Source organism: Theropithecus gelada, chromosome 3 (assembly GCF_003255815.1).
Source record: "Theropithecus gelada isolate Dixy chromosome 3, Tgel_1.0, whole genome shotgun sequence".
Classification (NCBI taxonomy): domain Eukaryota; kingdom Metazoa; phylum Chordata; class Mammalia; order Primates; family Cercopithecidae; genus Theropithecus; species Theropithecus gelada.
In genome coordinates this window covers 56000925-56020709 of record NC_037670.1, presented here as the reverse complement: position 1 = coordinate 56020709, position 19785 = coordinate 56000925, and the positions used below count along the sequence as shown (strand labels likewise).

General features: G+C 38.0%; 1 protein-coding gene across 1 annotated transcript in view; it reads left to right on the top strand.

Moving 5' to 3' along the window:
* The first annotated feature begins 249 nt into the window (after positions 1-249).
* The window catches only part of LOC112621609 (zinc finger protein 736-like), a 36686-nt gene continuing 17150 nt past the window's right edge, over positions 250-19785 (top strand). The window contains 3 exon segments of the mRNA XM_025381056.1: positions 250-335; positions 1523-1574; positions 15819-15890. Coding sequence (XP_025236841.1) covers positions 250-335; positions 1523-1574; positions 15819-15890 — 210 coding nt within the window.

The window sequence follows — 19785 nt, the reverse complement described above, 5'->3', positions numbered from 1 at the left end:
CTACTCAGCCCAGCTCTTCCAGGCCTTTACTCTGATTTCACTTATAGAGGCATTTCAGGGACTGTTGCCACAGGAGGAAAGGGCTGGGAGAGAAAGGCCCCTTGCTCTTTTGATGTGGAGGCCTCCAGCTGGGAGGGAGGAGCTCTTCCTTCTGACTCCCTGGAGCTCCTCCCCATCACAGGGACACTGTCTTTTTGCAGCTTTAGCGTCATCTGGGCTCTCTGTGGTTTCTTCTCCAGGGTGGCCAACATGGATGTCTTCACCTGCCAGGGTCAACGACAGGGTCAGCGGGACTATGCTCCCTTCATCCAGTTATGCCCAGTTACACTGACCTGGTACCCTGGATAGCTGGTGTGAGTAAGCTGGTCCGGTGCCCCTGCCACCTCCAGTAAGCTCTGATTCTAGATTCACTCCCTGCTCCAACACTCACTGTGTGTGGACCTTGGGCATGCAGCCAGGCCTCCCTGAGACTGTTTCTCAACTTGAAAGTATGATGGGAACTACAGCTACCTCACTGGGCCTCCTGAGGACTCAGTTATATGTAACCGTCACCATTGTTCTCATCATGTCTCAGGAAGAGCCAGGCACAAGCACTCTCAAATTTCTCTTCTCCTTTGAAGCTCATCATTACCCTGTGAGGCTCACCATCCCTCCATTTTTTAGATAAGGAAACAGAGGCCGAAAGAGGGCAGTGACTTGCCCGGGGCCCTACAGAAGAGGCTGGCTCCTTCCCGCACCTGGAGGCCCTGTCCTAGCTGACTTTACCCCACAGCCCAGCACTATCCTAGACTAGGGTCCCATCTTGGTTCTCTATGCTTGTTTAGGTCCTCAGGCAGGCTCAGCTTTGGTGGGAAAGAGACAGGGTGTTTTGGGAGGCCTGGGTGAGTGGCACCTCTAACCAATCTGCTAGGCCCTCACCTCTCAGTCTTACTGAGCCACTCCATTAATTGGAAGCAGACCCAAAATTGCTTCACAGACTGAAGGTGATAATTGTCAGCTGCATCTCCTGGAGGAGTTTGATCTCCTGCAGCTAAAGGGAAAGACAGGATGCTGAGACAAGTCCTGCAGCATACACATAACTATAATTCAGAAAGTGATACACACACACATACGCATGCACACACGTAAATATAATCAGAAAGTGATATAATCTTATAGGTATGGTTAAATACAAATGTCCCTTACGCAGGGCCAGGCCCCTAACACAGGGAGGAGTCTGCTTGAAAATGCAGCAGGCAAAAAGTCGGTCACTCTTACCTCATTCAGCCCAGTATCTGACTACATCTCCTGTCAATCAGGGTCTAAATGGGTGAGGGCAAGAGCCCCAGCCAATCAATGGCGCTAGTGTGAAAATTGTCCAATCCACTGCTCAGCAAGAAATGAAGAGGCGGCCTTTTCAAGATGGCAAGGGTTTTTTCTCCTAACTTCAGGGCTCTGACTCGAGTTCCTGTTTGCACTATTCCACCTTCTCCGATCCTGGAGCTCCTCGGTGACTCTATTCCTGTTATCCCGTGACCTGCAGGTACTGGAAGATTCATAGGGAGGACGACAGAACATCCGGAGGCTGGGAAATGGTGAGTGCGCGGAGTGGGTGTTCCGAGAAGCGGGAAGAGGCTGTTTGAATCCGGCCGGAACCGCAAGCTGCGGTGGGAGGTGGGTCTTCTCGGGGTCGGTTCTGGAGTCTGCAGCTCTGAGTCCCCACGGGCACAGTTCGGTCCTCACTTCCCTCCGTTGCAGATTAGGGGCTGAGCCAACAGCCAGAACCCGAGCGTCTTGTTTTGTCCATCAGCGCGAATTTCTCCCCATCCACGAGCCCTTTTTGGGCACTCTGCGGCAATCTCGAGTCTCCTCCAGATTGTGCGGGGACGATGGGAGAGTCATAAGAGGAGAATCCTCATTTAGGGTCTGGAGTTCCTCCGTGGAAGAAGCAGTGGGCAGTAGGATCCCCAGTCCCTCCTTTCTCCTTTTAAAAATTGTGGGCCGGGCGCGGTGGTTCACGTCAGTAATCCCAGCACTTTCAGAGGCCGAGGAGGGCGGATCACGAGGTCAGGAGATGAGACCATCCTGGCCAACATGGTGAAACCCTGTCTCTACTAAAATACAAAAAAAAATTAGCTGGCCCTGGTGGCGCGTGCCTGTAGCCTCCAGGTACTCGGGAGGCTGAGGCAGAAGAATCGCTTGAACCCGGGAGGCGGAGGTTGCAGTGAGCCGAGATAGCGCCACCGCACTCCAACCTGGGCGACAGAGCGAGACTCCGTCTCAGGAATAAAATACTGTGGCTTGTTTTTATTTTTGTTTTTGTTTTGAGACAGTGTCTCACTCCGTGCCCAAGCTAAAGTGCAGTGGGAAGATTTTGCTTGACTGCAGCCTCGCCCTCCTCAGATGATCCTCCCACTCCAGCCCGGCAAGTAGCTAGGACTGGAGAGGTGCGCTTCCACGCCTGTATTTTTTGTTTGTTTGTTTTGGAGAGACAGGTTTTTGCCATGTTGCTTAGGCTGGTGTCCAACTCCTGAGCTCAGGTGATCCTGCCCGCCTCGGGCCTCCTAAAGTGCCGGGATTACATGCAGGAGCCACCACTCTAGCCTAAATTGAGGCATCTTTAGGATAGTTTGGATGTGTTTTCCAGCCCAAATCTCCTATTTAAATGTAATCTCCCATGTTGGAGGTGGGGCCTGGTGGAAGGTGGTCAGATTATGGGTGCGAATTTCTCTTGAACAATTTAGCACCATTCTTCTCGGTATTGTCCTCTCAATAGTGAGTTCCCTGAAGTTCTTATTTAAAAGTGTGTAGCGACCCCCCTTGCCTTTTCAAGCTCCTGCTTCACCTTCCACCATGATTTTAAGCTTCCTGGGTGGGGCCTCCCCAGAAGCAGGTGTTGGTATTATGCTTTCTGTACAACCTGTGGAACCTAAGCCAGTGAATCCTCTTTCTTATAAATTGCCCAGTTCCGGCATTACTATAATGCCGGAACGGATTAATACAAACAACTTAGTTGCACAAACAGCAATTTATGGATCAGAGAACACCCAGCTATGGTTTGTTGTTTGGGGGCTTAAAGGAGGGACTTGGAACAAAAGGCTTTTGTAAGAGGTATGAGGAAGCAAACTAGATTCAATATTTGATTGATTACAGTTACGTATTGCATTTGCATCCATCCAGTGGAAATGCCCTGGTTATGTAATTAGAGCTTTATTGGCAGCTTGTGGGTGGTTAAGCCTCAGTTTTTTTTTTGTTTTTTTCTCAAAGTTAGTAATTTACAAGAAATTCCTTCGACGTTGTTACGTTTCCTTAGGCAGAATCCCAGAGCACCATGCCCACTTCAGCCTAATTGCCAGCTATTTAGTTATTTTAATGCCCCACAGCGTCGTTGGTTTTCTCTGCAATTTTCAAATGTTTGGCAAGCAGGGTCTCAAATCCAAAACTTCTCCCAGCCTAACTGTTCTAGGGACTGTAGAAAATTCTACGTTTCCAATTTCTTTCCCACATTCCCAAATGCCAACTATCCCTCTCCAAATCACATTATCAGCTATTAGTGCTTTGTTTCATTTTAAAACGGACGTGGCATTTTAATTGTTTATTTTTGTTTAACAGAGCAGTAGGTGGCTCTTTTTAATATATTTGTCTGTTCGTGAACATTTCACATGACAGGAAAGCAAAGAGTAATCACCTGACACTCTGCACATCTCCTCTCATCTTCTCTAGGCACGCGCGCCTTCCCAGAATGTCTTTGGAACCTTTGCAGGGTCATGTGTCCTCAGCCATTCCCTTTTATTTTCCTGGTTCCAGGTGTTACAACTTTCTGGGGATGATGCAAGACACCCACAAGGACCATGTCTCTTGGAGTGTCTAGCAAACACTAGCCCCTGGGCCATCTCCTTTCACAGAAGAGGCAGAGGTACTGGGTGGAGCCTCTCAGGGGAGCAGCTGGATGCCCTTGTGCTGAGAGCAGTTTCCTGATACACCCTTCCTCTAAAAAGCTAACTGCTTTAACATTGTAATTTTTTTTCCTCTCAACCCTGGCTTTGATTTCTTGCAGACACATTGGTGGTCAACCAATCAGGTGCTGGTATTGAGGGGAAAAGGCACAAATGCATCTTGCCCTCTGGTTTCTCTCAGGCTTGTGAAGGAGAATAACTGTCCCAAAGTACAGGAAAGATCCACCCTAGTGAGGGAGTGTATAAATTTGCAAAGCAAAATACACATCCGCCACACAGGGGGCAAGTGCAGTGTCTTTTGGGAGAGTGATGATGAAATACTTTAGTGAGCAGAATGGGGGTGGGAGACTCTCTCGAGTGACTGACACATGAGTCTATTACGTCTGTGTTCTAGTCAGCACTGCTTCTTGTGTTTGTCGCCTTGGAATATATATGTTCACTTATTTCAACTTAGTTTTTCATTAATTGTATAATGGATTTTATCGTTAGAGCTTGAAAGATTAAAAAACACAAATGCTTTCTAAGAGAAAAGAGGCAGATTTCAGGAAAAAAAAGTTTATATTCCATTGGTTAAAAATTCTCATTTACCTTTTGTATTCTGCACAGTGAGTGTAGTAAGATTCTGAGGTCTGTTCTAGTTTAGCATGATTTCAAACAGAATCCCAGGGCTTAGCTTTGGGAATGCTACCTGGGAAAAGACATAGAGGAAATGTCTCTCTCATGATGGCTGCAGAAAAATAAATACATTTTTACAAGAAAATGTGGTAGATTAACGTGTAAATTACAAACATTCATGAAAACACTAGTTTCTCTCTTGTGCAGGGTGGAGAATTTGTGACAGTGGGCAACTCATTATTTTTTAGAAAAATTTCTACTTCATAGGAAGTATTTATGTGTACACAATAAAAAGTTATTTGCCACCATACATACATATCTTTGGTCAGGTAATATGTAACCTAAAGCCATATGATTGTCTAGTATAATCATAGTCAGTGAATCAGTAGCTTTTTTATTTTTTTAAGCTGCAATGGGTGCAACAATTTTATCAGTAATTTTTTCTAATCTTATAAAAATATTTTTAATCATATGTTCATGGGAGGGGACACCTCACCAAGGCAAAAGCATTTTTTCCAGTAAAATGCGTGAAGCTGTTTTTTTTGAAAGCCAAGGAGATAATTAGCAGATTTTTTTCAAATAGAATCTTCATCTAAAACAGATTGGTGGCCAAGCCTGCGGAAGTTAGAATTTGTCCAGTTCTGGGTTTTCTCAGAGCTATGTATAGAGAGGGCGATGACCAAATATTCTAAAAGACATTGGCCTTCAATTTAGCGGCACAGGTATTGGCCTAGAAAATCTAATATGGTTCCTTCCAACCAATTTGGAGTAAATCTTTTTCTTCATAAAAATCTTGTTTAAAAGAGAAAATCAAATTTTATTTTTGTATTATTATTATTAAAGCTAATTTTAAGAAAACCTTATAAACAGATGTATTCAATGTCAATCAGCTTTGACCATACAAGATAAGATTTCTATAAACCCTTTGTAACCCCTTAAAATTTTCTTTATTCTCTTTCTCCAGCTTTCTATATTAAGTTTACCTCATTTTTTTTATCTTTTATTCTTTCAGTTTTATGTATCCTTTAAATAACCTCTAAGCTCAGCAAAATTGCCTTTAAGAAAAAACACATCCTCATGTCTCTTTCTAAAATAAATTTTTTCACCAAGAAACATACATTATTTTCCTGGTACACTCTGTATGTAAAATTCCCTCTTTAACAATAGTTTTAGTTATCATATATTTGCCAGAATTTTAATTTTTAGTAATCTTAATTTATAGTGAAAGCCTGAGAAGTAAGCAATTTTAACTATTAGTCATGTACTAAACATTTAGAAATGTATATATTATAATTTTTAGAAACATAGGATTTTAAATGGAAACATTTTTAGTGTGGAATAGGACATACTTAAACAGATCTAAGTATCTTTGGTTTCTGTGAAGACACCAAAAATGTTTAGCTTAAACTTATATTTAAAAATTAGTATCTTAGCATTTTATCTTATTTGGAGATAATCTAGAAGTTTAACGAATAGCCATTATTTAATGAAGCTTAGAGTTTTCATAAAGATTTGAGAAACTGAACACATTACAAAACAATTAGTATTGTAAGTTTATAAACTTTTGTCCCATTTACATCTGCTTTATTATTAATTGTTTTTGTAAAATCTCATGAAACGTTAGACTAATACCCTCATCTGAAGTTAAACTTTCCATTATCCATTTTTATGTTACTGTGTTGGGCAAGTATCATAAAAGCAATAAACTTAAATATGTACATATTTGCTGAGAGGTCAGAAGACATTGTTTTTTTATTAAACCAACAATTAAACTAGTCATTTACCAAAATATTTACTCAATTCACATATTCTTGAAAAATATTTGGGCTTTTTTTTTTTTTAATTCATGAGCAGTTATCTTTAAGTTAATTCAGTACCACGTAGATAATATACAAACACATTTATAGATATATACATACATATAGACACAACATATAACTTACTCATGTTTGTATCTAAAAGGCCTAGAGAGGGAGTTCATTGTAAAAGGAAGTAGAGCTTCAGATCCCCAGAAAACCTGTTTACCCACAACTTTGGGGGCTTCATGAGGAAAAACAGAGGTACCCCACCAAAGAAGGAGAAGCCTATGGTGCTTTATCTGTGTTCTTCAAGGGGTCCCAGGCTGCTAGAAATTTTCTTTAGGTGTCCTTCCCAGTGACAAAAGGTTTTAAGTGGAAGATGAGACAGATAGAAGTAAATGGAATAATTCTAGAGGAGACAGTTTGAGAAGCAGCCAGTTTTTCGAACAGCCAGTAAAGTTTTACATTATCTTTGGCAAAAATCATGTCAGCAAGCAAAGAAACAGGTACATACAGATACCAGTTTAGGGAGAGAGAAATTCAGTTGACTGAAGACCTTATATGGGAAAACCATAGGCTTCAAATTTATATATATATAATATGTGTGTGTGTGTGTTTGTGTGTGTGTGTGTGTGTGTGTGTGTATATATATATTATATATAGCCTGACTGTCAATTTTAAATAAATGGACTTTTGAGCATAGAGCTTTTACATTTTTTAAAATTAGGTTTTACCCAGGTAAATGGAAAACATTTCTTGTCTTTTTCTTTCTAAAATTTACATCAAGAAGGAATTTTGGAGTTGGGGCATTTTTGTTTACTGGAGGCCTAGGGTAATCATTATTTAAAGCTGTATTTAAAATATTTCATATTAAAAAAATTTCTCTTTGAAATTTTTGAGTAGTTTTGTTTTTTTCCAAATCACAGTATATGGTTTTATTTAATTCCAAAGAGAAGACTAAACAAACAAAACAACAAAATTTCCATTACACTCTAAACATAAACTGAAATTTTAAATTGAAGACACACCTGAACTAGTGACTAAAAACCAACATAAACATTCATGAGGCCAAATCCAGGAAACCCTGTATGGCTTTAAAACTTCAGAGAAAGAACAAAAAAAAACTGTAGCTATTCTATAACGAAAACTTCTCCTAAGAACAACTTACTGCAAATGGGGTGCAATCTATATTTTCAGGCCATATTTTCTAGTATCTTAGCTTCTCAGCTTACCATCTGCTCACAAAGGCCAGACACAAGATTTTAGGAAATGTTTGGTCAAACAGGAGAAGAACAGCTGTCTATGGGAGTAGAAAAGTTTACAAATGTGCACTCCAAAAGGTCAAAAGTAATAATAAAATAATAACAAATTATTATCATGTATATAATTTTTTTTTTTGCTTAAGCTAGAGATATTCACTAAGAAATAACATTTTGAGATTTGGTCTAAAAAACTTCAATTTTTTCCAATTTGATCTCAGCTGGAATGCTGTTTTGCTAATTCTCTGGATGTTAACATTTCAAATACATGGTAAGATTTACATTTCCGAGACTGAGAAAAGACTGGAAAAAGTTAAATTATTGTATTGTAAACCCTGCAGCAAAGTCAAACAGACAGTTTGAACATCTAAAAGGTTTTTGTAGAAAGCAAAAGAGCCCTCTTAAAATTTACTTTGAAATCTCTTATTAGAATTTAGCCAGACAAAACAGAAAGAAGGCCTTTCATTAAATTTCATTCTAAAACCTGCCTTTTCCATTTGTGCATGGGAAGATGTTAATTTAGAAATGTCAAAAGACCTTCATTTTTGTCATTGCATTTTGGGGTCATCTGAAGTCATGTTGGTCCATTTACCTAGGCATTTGCAAGGTGAAGCTCCACAAGTATTATACATAAGTTCAGCTTACGTTTCTAAGGGATGTTACCTAGAAGGAAAAGAATGGTTTTGATGATCAGTGTTCCATAATTTAGAAGCTTTTCAAAGGTGATCATGGCCAGAGCAGTGTGCCAGGTCTAAGTGTGCTGTGTATGAGCATCACTCCTCAAGGTGCAACCCACGAGTTGCTGATGATAGTGCTGGGTGAGCAATGCTTATGTTTACCTTCCAGCTTAGCTAAAAGTCTCTGCAGGTGTTTTTCTTTTGGGACGACCCTGTGAGACTGGTACACATCACTGAAAATCATCCTAACATCTCTACAAAGTCTCTAGTTGCCTAGAGCACCCAAATGAGTCAGATAAAGAAATTGCCTTTTCTCTTTGGGATGAGAAACTTCACTCTCATGCACCTTTTGGTTTGAAGCTAACAGGAATTGGTCACAAAAAGTCAAGTTCAAATTAGAAGCAATAGAAAACAGCTGTTTTTTTAAAAGCATGTTACCTAATTTTAGAACAAAAAAAGTAAAACCACCAGTGCTAGACTGCCAATATTATGACCCAGATTTTCTATCCTGAGACAGAAGCAGAGAAAGCAGTTAAAAAACACTGAAATTGAAATCTCCTACCTTTAGCCAAAAATGGAAATCTTTTTTTCTAGAAAGTGAGGGTTGAAAAGAACAGCTCAAGCAAAATCTAGACCTCATGAACCATTAGGGAGATTTGAATTCAGTAGGACTCACCCCTTACACTCAGTGATGTACGGGGAGAGGGAAGAATACAAGGGCTTCTCATTGGCTAGTTTCTGAGTTCAAGAGGGATGTTGGCTGGCTGGGGGTGTCTCTTTGAATCCTGCTCACAGCACCAGAAATATCAATCTAAAGGAAGAAGCAGGAGCAAACAATAAAATTTTAAAGAATCTATTTGAGCCAAGGTGAGGACAGCTTCCTGAAAGACTCAGATGAATGTTACCTAAGATACGAACTTTGGCCTTTTTAATACGGTTTATAAAGTAAGAAGCAGAATAAGCAGTTGTCCAGTGTTGTCAGGAATTCTCATTAGTTTGCAGAAATAAAATTGATTAGTGATTAGCTGTACATCGTTGAACTACAGTCTATGAATTATGTTGTCTAACATGGCAGAATAGTTAGTTTATAGCTACTCATGGCATCAATAAGTCTAGACTTCACATAGCAAGTNTGTGTCCCCACCCAAATCTCATCTGGAATTCCCACATGTTGTAGGAGGGACCCGGTGGGAGGTAATTGAATCATGGAAGCAAGTATTTTCCATGCTGTTCTCCTGATAGCAAATAAGTCTCATGAGATCTGATAGTTTTAGAAAGAGAAACTCCCCTGCACACATTTTTGTTTTGTTTTGTTTTGCCTGCCACCATCCATGTAAGATGTGACTTGTTCCTCCTTGCATTCCACCGTAATTGTGAAGCCTCCCCAGCCATGTGGAACTGTAAGTCCAATTAAACCTTTTTCTTTTGTAAATTGTCCAGTTTCAGGTGTGTCTTTATCAGCAGCATGAAAACAGACTAATACAGGGAGTGGGCGGGACATGACTGCTTCCTCATTTCTGTGTCTCTGGGCCTAATAATTTAGAGGTTACTCACATGAATCAGATAAAAAAGTTATATCTATTTTCTCATTGTTAATAGATTATGTGTATCCAGCACACGGATGGAAGCAGTAGGGGAAAAAGCTGTTCTGGAACACCCATCTGGGCATAAATACCCTAACCATGAGCTGCCAGGCTCTGTGGAGGAGGCACAGATGTACAGCAGGAATTAGTATATGCAGTGGCTCTCTCAGTAAGTAGGTGTTTTGGGCTGGCTTCTGCTTGCAAGAAAAGCCATGCCCTGGATGCGCGGGTAGCCTTCCCTCAATGGCCACCCATGTCTGAAAGCACACTTCAGTTTCTGGTTGGTCTATGCAGTGAAAGAAAAACTCATCTTCAGGTTTGAGATGAGAAAAGGAGAGAAAGATGAGGTTGCTTAGAATCTCAGGAATTAAACTTGCTGGGGTAGAGACTAATATGTTTCTTGCTGTAATTGCATTCTCACACTGACAACCCTTTAGAGTATGCTATGACCGAGGCGCCATATGGGCACACAGAGATCTCTCTCTTCTGTCTTAATGGCTGCTGAGTGTTCTAATGTAGATGGTGGTGTGAGACTATTCACCCTTTGACCTATAAATAAACATAGCTGCTGTGTTATTTTGCTGTGACAAAGTCACAGGGAATAACCTCAGAAATATTTCTTTGATGCTTATAAAGCTCTGTTGCATGGTATAGTCACAGAATTGAGTTTCCAGGGTTCAAAGTTAATGCTTAGGGCATTTTGTATATTCTCTTCTAATTTGATTACACAAGAGTGTCTGTTTTTTACTGCATCACTGAATATTGTGGAATTTTTATAGCTGAGAGGTAAAAATAGATACATCTTTGTAGTCTTGGTGTACATTTCCATTTTCATATTTTCAAATATATGAGCCAACTGTCTTTTTCATCAACTTTTTGTCTATTGTGTTAAATACCTAAAATTGTGTTAAAATTGATGTCTCTAAGATATTACAAAAATTTTTAGGTGATTTTTGTGTCTTAACGTCTTTTAAGGTTGTTCTTTTATATGTTTTATGTATCTTTTAAAAATTTTCTCCTAGATGTGTTTATTGTAGCATATGTCATCTTCCCCCCCCCATTATATTTGCTAAATTTTCATTGGTTTTCTATATAAAAATTATTTAAAAATAATATTGTGGAAAAATATGCATAACATAGAATTTATCATTTTAATCCATTATTAAGTGTACATAGGCCGGACGCAGTGACTCAGGCCTGTAATCCCAGTGCTTTGAGAGGCTGAGGTGGGCAGATCATGAGGTCAGGAGTTTGAGAACAGCCTGGCCAGTATGGTGAAACCCTGTCTCTACTAAAAAATACCAAAAAAAAAAAAAAAAAAATTAGCTGGGAGTGGTGGCACACACCTGTAGTCCCAGCTACTCTGGAGGCTGAGGCAGGAAAATCACTGGAACTTGGGAGGCAGAGGCTACAGTGAGCCAAGATCATGCCACTGCACTCCTGCCTGGGCAACAGAGTGAGACTCCATCTCAAAAAAAAAAAAAAAGTGTACATAAAGTGACAATAAAGTACATTCACACTGTTTTGCAACCATAACCACCATTAATGTTCATAATTCTTTTTGTCTTGCAAAGTTAAAACTCTTACGTATTTCCCATTCTCCACTGTCTTACAACCAGTGTTCTACTTTCCTTCTCTATGAATTCTACCATTCTCGGTAAACTATGTAAGTGGAATCATACAGTATTTGTTCTTTTGGAATTGATTTGTTTCAGTTAGCATAATGTCCTCAAGGTTCAGCATGTGTCAAATTTATTTTCCCCTCTAAGACTTAATAATATTTCCTTGCATGTAAATACCACATTTTGTTTTTTCATTGCTGAAGATGTGGGCTGCTTCCAGCTTTTGGCTATTGTGAATAGTGCTACCATAAACACAAGCATACAAATATTTCTTCAGTCCCCTGCTTTTAATTCTTTTGGATATATATTTAGTAATGAAATAGCTGGATCATATAATTCTATATTCTAAACAGAAGAATGTTCATGTTATGTTTGTTTTTTTCAAGAAATGTCCACATTGTTTTTATAGTGACTGCACCATTTTACATTTGCACCAGGAGTTAAAAAGCATTCTAATTTCCCCCTCTTCTTTATACCACTTGCTCTTTTAGGGATTATGTTGTTTTTTGTGTAATAGCCATTGTCATGTGTGTGAAATGGTATCTCAATATGATAGAACATTGATTTGTATATTTATTTTATAAACAGGTTTATTTTATATCCTGCCACTATGCTAAATCTTGGTATTTGTTGAATCTCTTGGCATTCTAGGTGTATTATATCATCTGCAAATAGAAATTATGTTTTTATTTTTTTCCTTTGGGAATTACATTTGATCATGCTATGTACAATATGCTAGGCACTGTTCTAAGAAGTATTAAGATAGTAACTCGTGACATCAAAATACAGTGTGAGCAGGAGTGAAGACAGACATTTCCAGAATTATGACTGAGAATGTGACAAAAGACATCTAATAGAGAAGGAAGTTGGCTAAAAAAGGGCCTGAAACTTAACCCCACAATTAAAGAGTCAACTTTTGTGAGTTACATAGGCTCTTTGTGTCTCACAGCTCATTTGTGAAACAGAAATAATAACAGATTATTTATTTTATTGTTGAGTATGTTAAGAGACAGTAATATCCTGACTTGAAAATTAAAATATTTATCACTATAGTTAACTGAGATAACAGTAATAAGAATATGTCAATTATTGGAATAGATTAAATAATAGTTCATTTAGTAGGAGCATCAGCATTTTAATCCTGCAAAAAATGTACGTCTTTCTGTTTACTCTTTACAAGCTGCTTAGTCACTCTTTACTAATTACTAAAAACCTCCTAATTCTTAGTAAGGCCTTTCTAGGGCCACCTAATCTTAGTCATTACCCACATTGTTTATCAGGAATCCCTTCTTTAGCTCCTTCTTTTTTTCCTTATCTTGCCTGGTGCAAACCACAGTTTTGCTCTGGTTTTCTGTCATATATGTTTGGTTAAAGACATCTGCCTTTATGTAAATTCTAACCAATTATAGCTGTGACATTTTCCTTGAAACATGTAAATTCTGTGAGTTCTTTCTTATTTGAAATCTATATCTTTACCATATTATGGTCACTCATTTGAAGTAATAAACATTTTTAAAAAATACTAGATAAGAAATTTTGAAACACAGCCAACAAAGAGTTATTTATAACAAATATTAAACTACAGTTGTTTGTTGAGCATGAAACACTTATGATTACATTTCAATAGGTTCAGTGCTCTCAAAGTATGTTTTTACAGTGTATTTTTAATTAACCTTAAGCAGTATACTGTTTTAAAAAGTAAAACAAAAAAACTATTCACAATGGCAAAGACATGGAATTAACCCAAATGCCTTTCAAGAGTGGACTGGATAAAGAAAATGTGGTACATGTGTACCATGGAATACCATGCAGCTGTAAGAAGGAAAAAGATCATGTCCTTGACAAGGACATGGATGGAGCTAGAAGCTGCTATTCTCAGCAAACTAACACAGGAGCAGAAAACCAAACACTGCATGCTCTCATACTAGTAAGTGGAAGCTGAATGGTGAGATTCATGGACACACTGGGGGAACAACACACCCTGGGTCCTGGCAGGGGGCAGGGAGAGTATCAGGAAGAACAGCTAATGGGTGCTGAGCTTAAGACCTGGATGATAGGTTGATCTGTGCAGCAAACTACCATGACATACATCTACCTATGTAACAAACCTGCCTATCTGTATATGTGACCCGGAACTTAAAAGTTCATTAAAAAAAAAAAAAAGTAAATAAATACCTAAAAGTGGGTGTATTTGTAGTACAAATATTCATAATAAACACATACACACAAACTATTTGAAAACATAATCTGATTTCTTAATGCAGTTATATTCTACTTTATTCCTTATATATTATAAAATATGGATTCATGGCATAATTGTCAAAGGCTTCCATGTATTCCTACCACATATCCATTATGGTGATTTGTTAATTTTTTTTTTTTTTTTTTTTTTTGAGACCGAGTCTCGCTCTGTCCCCTAGGCTGCAGTGCAGTGGCGCCATCTCAGCTCACTGTAAGCTCCGCCTCCTGGGTTCACACTATTCTCCTGCCTCAGCCTCCCGAGTAGCTGGACTACTGGCATCGGTCACCACTCCCAGCTAATTTTTTGTATTTTTTGTAGAGTTGGGGTTTCACTGTGTTAGCCTGGATGGGTTTTTTTTTTTTTTAATTTGTTAATTTTCCAACAAATCTGGGATAAAAACATCTTCATGCTCATGCTATTATAACTTCTGACAGTATGCCCTGGGTTACTCAAAAGAAAATGGAGTTGTTTTGCTCATGTTTTTGACACTTGGGTCAGTCATCTACAACAAATAAGAGGAGCCAAGGACATGTGCTGCCTGTGAGTCACTCAGCATGTGTCAGGCAGGCCCTGGGCTGAAGGGAGGCTCCAGGTGTCTCAGAAAAGGGAGGTTCTGTTCTACTGCACACAGACTGTCACACTGTGAATTGTTTCTGAGATTGCATGTCTCTCCCAAGATCAACAGGAACTGAGGACACATAGGAAATGAGTGATGAGGGCAGACTCTGTCTCCCATTTAGCTACCAGTATGCGATTCTGCCTCCCGGACACATGGACACTACATAATAATGTGCTCACACCCCTCTTAGGACCAATCTCCATGCTCACGAATTGCAACTACATTTTCTTTGTTCCTAGAGTTTTCAGCCAAACACAAGTGCCTAGAGGACTTTAAACTTTTCCCTGTCCCCAGACCCTAAATTTGTGGCAACACCCTAGTCCATCCACTCAACTGGGCTTCTGAGTCACCTGAACGTAGTCTCTTCTACTTGCACCGATGCAGAAATAAACCAGAGCATAACCCTTTCTAAGCCACTATCTGTAGCACAAATTAGTCTTTCTACTAACTCTGGACTGTCCCCTGCCCATAGGTCCTGTAAAACTAAATAATTCAAAATTTAGGCTGTTTGATACTCTAAATTATTCCAGGCCTTAAAGGAATGTAAATACAAGATCTGGGTAATATGACAGGCAGCTGTAACAAGGCAGCTGTCACCTTTGTTTTTCTGTCTATGGATTATACCTACTTCCACATCTGTATTCTTTTGTCAGGTGTTGTAAATGGCTGAAGTGCCCCATGGAAGACCTTTTTTCTTTTCACTATTGACTTTCATTATAGATTAACCTATTACCTATGGCTATTGTATTACCTTTGTTTTTTTTTTGAGTTGGAGTCTCACTCTGTCACCCAGGCCAGAGTTTAGTGGTATGATCTTGGCTCACTGCAACCTCTGCCTCCTGGGTTCAAGCGATTCTCCTGCCTCAGCCTCCTGAGTAGCTAGGATTACAGGCGCGTGCTGCCACGCCTGGCTAATTTTTGTATATTTAGTAGAGATGGGATTTCACCATGTTGGTCAGGCTGGTCTTTAATTTCTGAACTCATGATCTGCCTACCTCAGCCTCCCAAAGTGCTGGGATTACAGGCGTGAGCCACCGCACCCAGCCGGCTCTTGCATTGTCTTAAGGTGAAATGTGAAATACACTCTTAGGTTGAAAAGGAAAGAAAAACCAGTTGTAAAAGAAAAGTAGGAAAAAGACACTGTAACTGATGAATCTTTTGTAAATCTTAAACCAGCCTTGTATAGAAAACATTGTAATCTTGTTAAATTTCTTTGTTTTTTTGCCCGTAGAAATAAGAACTCAAGTTTCAGCTATGAAGCACTCATCTCATTTCACTAGAGCCTTTGTCTCCTGGGTGACTGTTTCTAGCTTTTCACTTGAATAAACTCTAGAACTGGATGTTGAGGGTTTATTGATTTTTCAAATTATTTCAGATTAACAGTTCTTCATAGCATCTTTCTTCTGCCTTGACTTCCTTACCAAACCCTCTTTCATGTGAAAAATTGTTCCCAATGCCACTCCTCAGGTGCCTGATTCAAATACCTACTGGAAATCAGATGTCCATGAGTTGAAGGTCATGGCCTTAGACTTGGCTGTTGTAAGGGCAAATACAAATTAGAAATACCAGACTTAATTATCCAACTTGAAGATAAAAGAAGACATTTTGTTCTCCTTTTTAAAACTATTTTAAACAATTTTTATACATAAATTTATTTTGTGTCTCGATTAAATACATGTAAATCATTTACATAGGTAAATAGGACTTTGTCAGTCTTTTTAACTTAGAAATGTGTTTCTCTAGGACCTGGGAACCATTGCTTTGAAATATAAATGGTTTATGTTTCTGTTGGACAGTAGGTAACTTCATAAAATATTATGAAGCCAAGGAAAGCTTATTTTGCTTTTGAATATAGCCAATTTAAATTTTCATTGAATATACACAATGTACAGATAGCCTTCTCAATTACCAGTTTAATTTAGGATAAACTATATATGACAGATTATGCTGTTAAGTCTTCTACTTAAAGACTAAATATGGTGATTTTTATTTCTGCTTTTGTAATCTCAGCAGATTGCCTATGATACATATCACATTCTGGTTTAATTATGTAATGAAACAATTTTCTTCTACCATTTTAGTGTGTCTCTGAGGTTGGAGATAATTTTGTTTTCAATTATGCTTTAAAAACACTGTACAGAATTACCCAACAGAATATAAACATAGGATGTACGCACAAGGCTTTAGTTCAGAGAGGCTTTTCTCTCTTTGGCTTGCCCAAAAGTCTGCAGGCAGAATATTTCTCTGCCTATTTGTGATATACAGTCCCTTCCAGAGCAGTTCAGCCAGATTTCTAGAAAAATAGTTTCACAGCAGAGCAATCAACCATTCCAGCTCCATCTTTCAATGCACTTGGCATTTTCAGATCTGAAAGTAATTCCAACACCATGGGACCCTGAGTCTCAAACCTTTCGCCAATAGGCTAACATTTTGCAAATTTTGTTTATCTTTTCAAAAAACTAACTTTTTATTATGTTTATCTTTTCATATTTTGTTTTATATTCATTTATTTCTGTTACAATTTTTCTGCTAATTTTGGGTTTGGTTTGCTCTTTTCTAGTTCTATACAATACATCAATAGTTTATTTGGAGATTTTTTTAAAAACTTTTTTTGATGTAGGCACTTATAGCTATAAACCTAAGTACTTCTTTCACTCTATTCATAGTGTTATTATGTTTTTATTTTCATTTTTTTCAAGAACATTTAAATTTTTTCATAATTTCTGTATTAGCCCACCAGTCACTCAGGAGCATGTTTTAATTTCTGTATGTTTGTATAGTTTCCAAAGTTTTTTCTGTGATTTCTAGTTTTATTCTATTATCGTCAGAGAAAATACCTGATATAATTTTATTTGTGGGGAGATTATTTTAAGAGTTATTTTGTGACCTAACATATGGTCTATCCTTGAGAATAACCCAGGGTCTGAGGTGTAGAATTTGTATTCTGTAGCTTCTTGATGAAATGCTTTGTAAATATCTATGAAGTCTGTTTGGTTCACAGTGCAGATTAAGTCTAATGTTTGTTTGTTGGTTTTATTATCTGGTTGATCTGTCCACTGCTGAAAGTGGGTTGTTGAAGTCTCTAGCTATTATTGTATTGGGATTGATCTCTCTTTAGCTCTAATATTTACTTCATATATCTGAGTTCTTCAGTGTTAGGTGCGTATAAATTTGCAATTGTTATATTCTCTTGCTGAATTGACTACTTTATTATAATAACTTTTATTGTCTCTTTTTATGGTTTTTTTTCCTTGAAATCTGTTTTGTTTAATATAGGTATAGCTATTCCTGCTCTTTTTTGGTTTTCATTTGCATGGAATATCTTTTTCTATCCCTTCATTTTCAGTCTTTCTTCGTCTTTATAGGTGAAGTGTGTGTCTTGTAGGAAACAGATTGTTGGGTCTTGTTTTTATTTTTACACACTTGGCCAATCTATGTCTTTTGATTGGGTAGTTAAATTAATTTACATTCAGTGTTAATGAGTAGAGACTTACGTCTGCCATTCTGTTATCAGATTTCTTGTTGTGGTATTTTCTCTTTTTCTCTCCTTTTCTCCCATTTGTCCTTTCTTTTGGTAAAGATGATTTTATCTAGTGGTATGTTTTATTTATTGATATTCTGTATGTGTGTCTATTGTAAGTTTTTTGATTTGAGGTTACCACGAGGCTTGCAAATAACATCTTATAACCCATTATTTTAAACTGATGGCAACTTAACACTTGCTGTAAAAATGAACAAACAAGCAAAGAGAAAAACTAATAAAAAATACAGTTTAACTTTTTCTCCCAACTTTTTAACATTTTGTTGTTTCTGTTTATATCTTATTATACTGTCTATATTTTAAACTTGTGGTAGTTAGTATTTTGAATATAACAGCCTCAAAAGTAGAAATATAAGAGTGATGGCCTTAAAAAGGAGGTAAAGAAAGAGTTATTTTTAATAATTTTAAGTATAGACTAATCTTTTAGTCTTCTCAAAATATGAATAGTTTACACACCACATTTACAGTGCTAGAAAATTTTGTGTTTGTCTGTGTCCTTCATATTACCAGTGAGTTTTCTACCAGATGTTTTCTTGTTGCTCATTAATGTCCTATTCTTTTAGACTGAAGAACTGCCTTTAGCATTTTTTGTAGGACAGGTCTGGGGCTGTTAATAAAATCTCTCAGCTTGTTTATCAGTTTTCTTTTTTAAAAAATAGTTGAAATATATTTTTGATGGATGTATTATTCTAGGATAAAAGATTTTTCCTTCAGTATGTTAAGTATGTCATGTCACCATCTCCTGGCCTGTAGGATTTCCACTGAAGAGTCCACGGTCAAACATGTTGGTACTTGTTTGAATGTTGTTTCTTTTCTCTTGCTGCTTTCAGAATCCTTTATCTTTGACCTTTGAGAGTTTTATTATTAAAGACCTTCAGGTAGTCATATGTAAGTGAATTGTGCTTAGTATTCTATAAGCTTCTTATACTTGAATATTAATTTTTTAGGTATGGGAAGTTCTCGTTATACCTTTGAATAGACTTTCCACCCAGAACTTTTTCTCTACCTCTTGCAGGCCATAACTCTTAGCCCTCTTGAGGCTATTCTTTTCAAATAACCTGTGTTCAAACTCACTAATTCTTTCTTCTGCTTGATCAGTTCTGCTGTAGAGAGACTCTGATGCATTCTTCAATGTCATTTGAATTTTCAGCACCAGAATTTTTGCTTGATACTTCAAAATGATTTTAATCAATTTGTTAAGTTTATTGGATCAGATTCTGAATTTTTTTTGTTGTTATTTTGAATTTTGCTGAGCTTTTTCAAAACAGCTGTTTTGAATTTCCTATCTGAAAGGTTACATATGTCTGTCTCTCAGGATTTACACACTAGTGCCTTATTTAGTTTTAATGAGGTTGTGTTTTCCTGAATAGTCTTAATTTTTGTGGATGTTCGTTGATGTCTGGGCATTAATGAGTTAGGTATTTATTTTAATCTTTGCAGTCTGGGCTTTTTAATACTTTCTTAGAAAGGCTTTCCAATTATTCAAAGGGAATTGAGTGTTATAGTCTAAGTCTTTGATCATTGCAGTCATATCTGCATTAGGGGACACCCCAACCTAAATAACACGGTGATGCTTGGAGACTTGTAGAGGTACCACCTTGGTGGTCTTAGGTAAGAACCAAGAGAGTCTCTGGGTTACCAGGCCGACTCTTTTTCTGTTTTTTTACTTTCTGTCAAATAAATGGAATTTCTGTCTCCGTGCTGAGCTGCCTGGAGCTGGGGTGGGTGTAACACAAGCACCCCTGTGGCCACCATTACTAAGACTACACTAAGTCAGACCCAGAGCCAGCAAAGGACTGGCTCTCACATAAGGCCCAGAGTGACCACTACCTAGCTACCGCTGATATTCACTCCAGATCCAAGTTCTCTTCAGTCAGTAGGTGGTGAATCCAG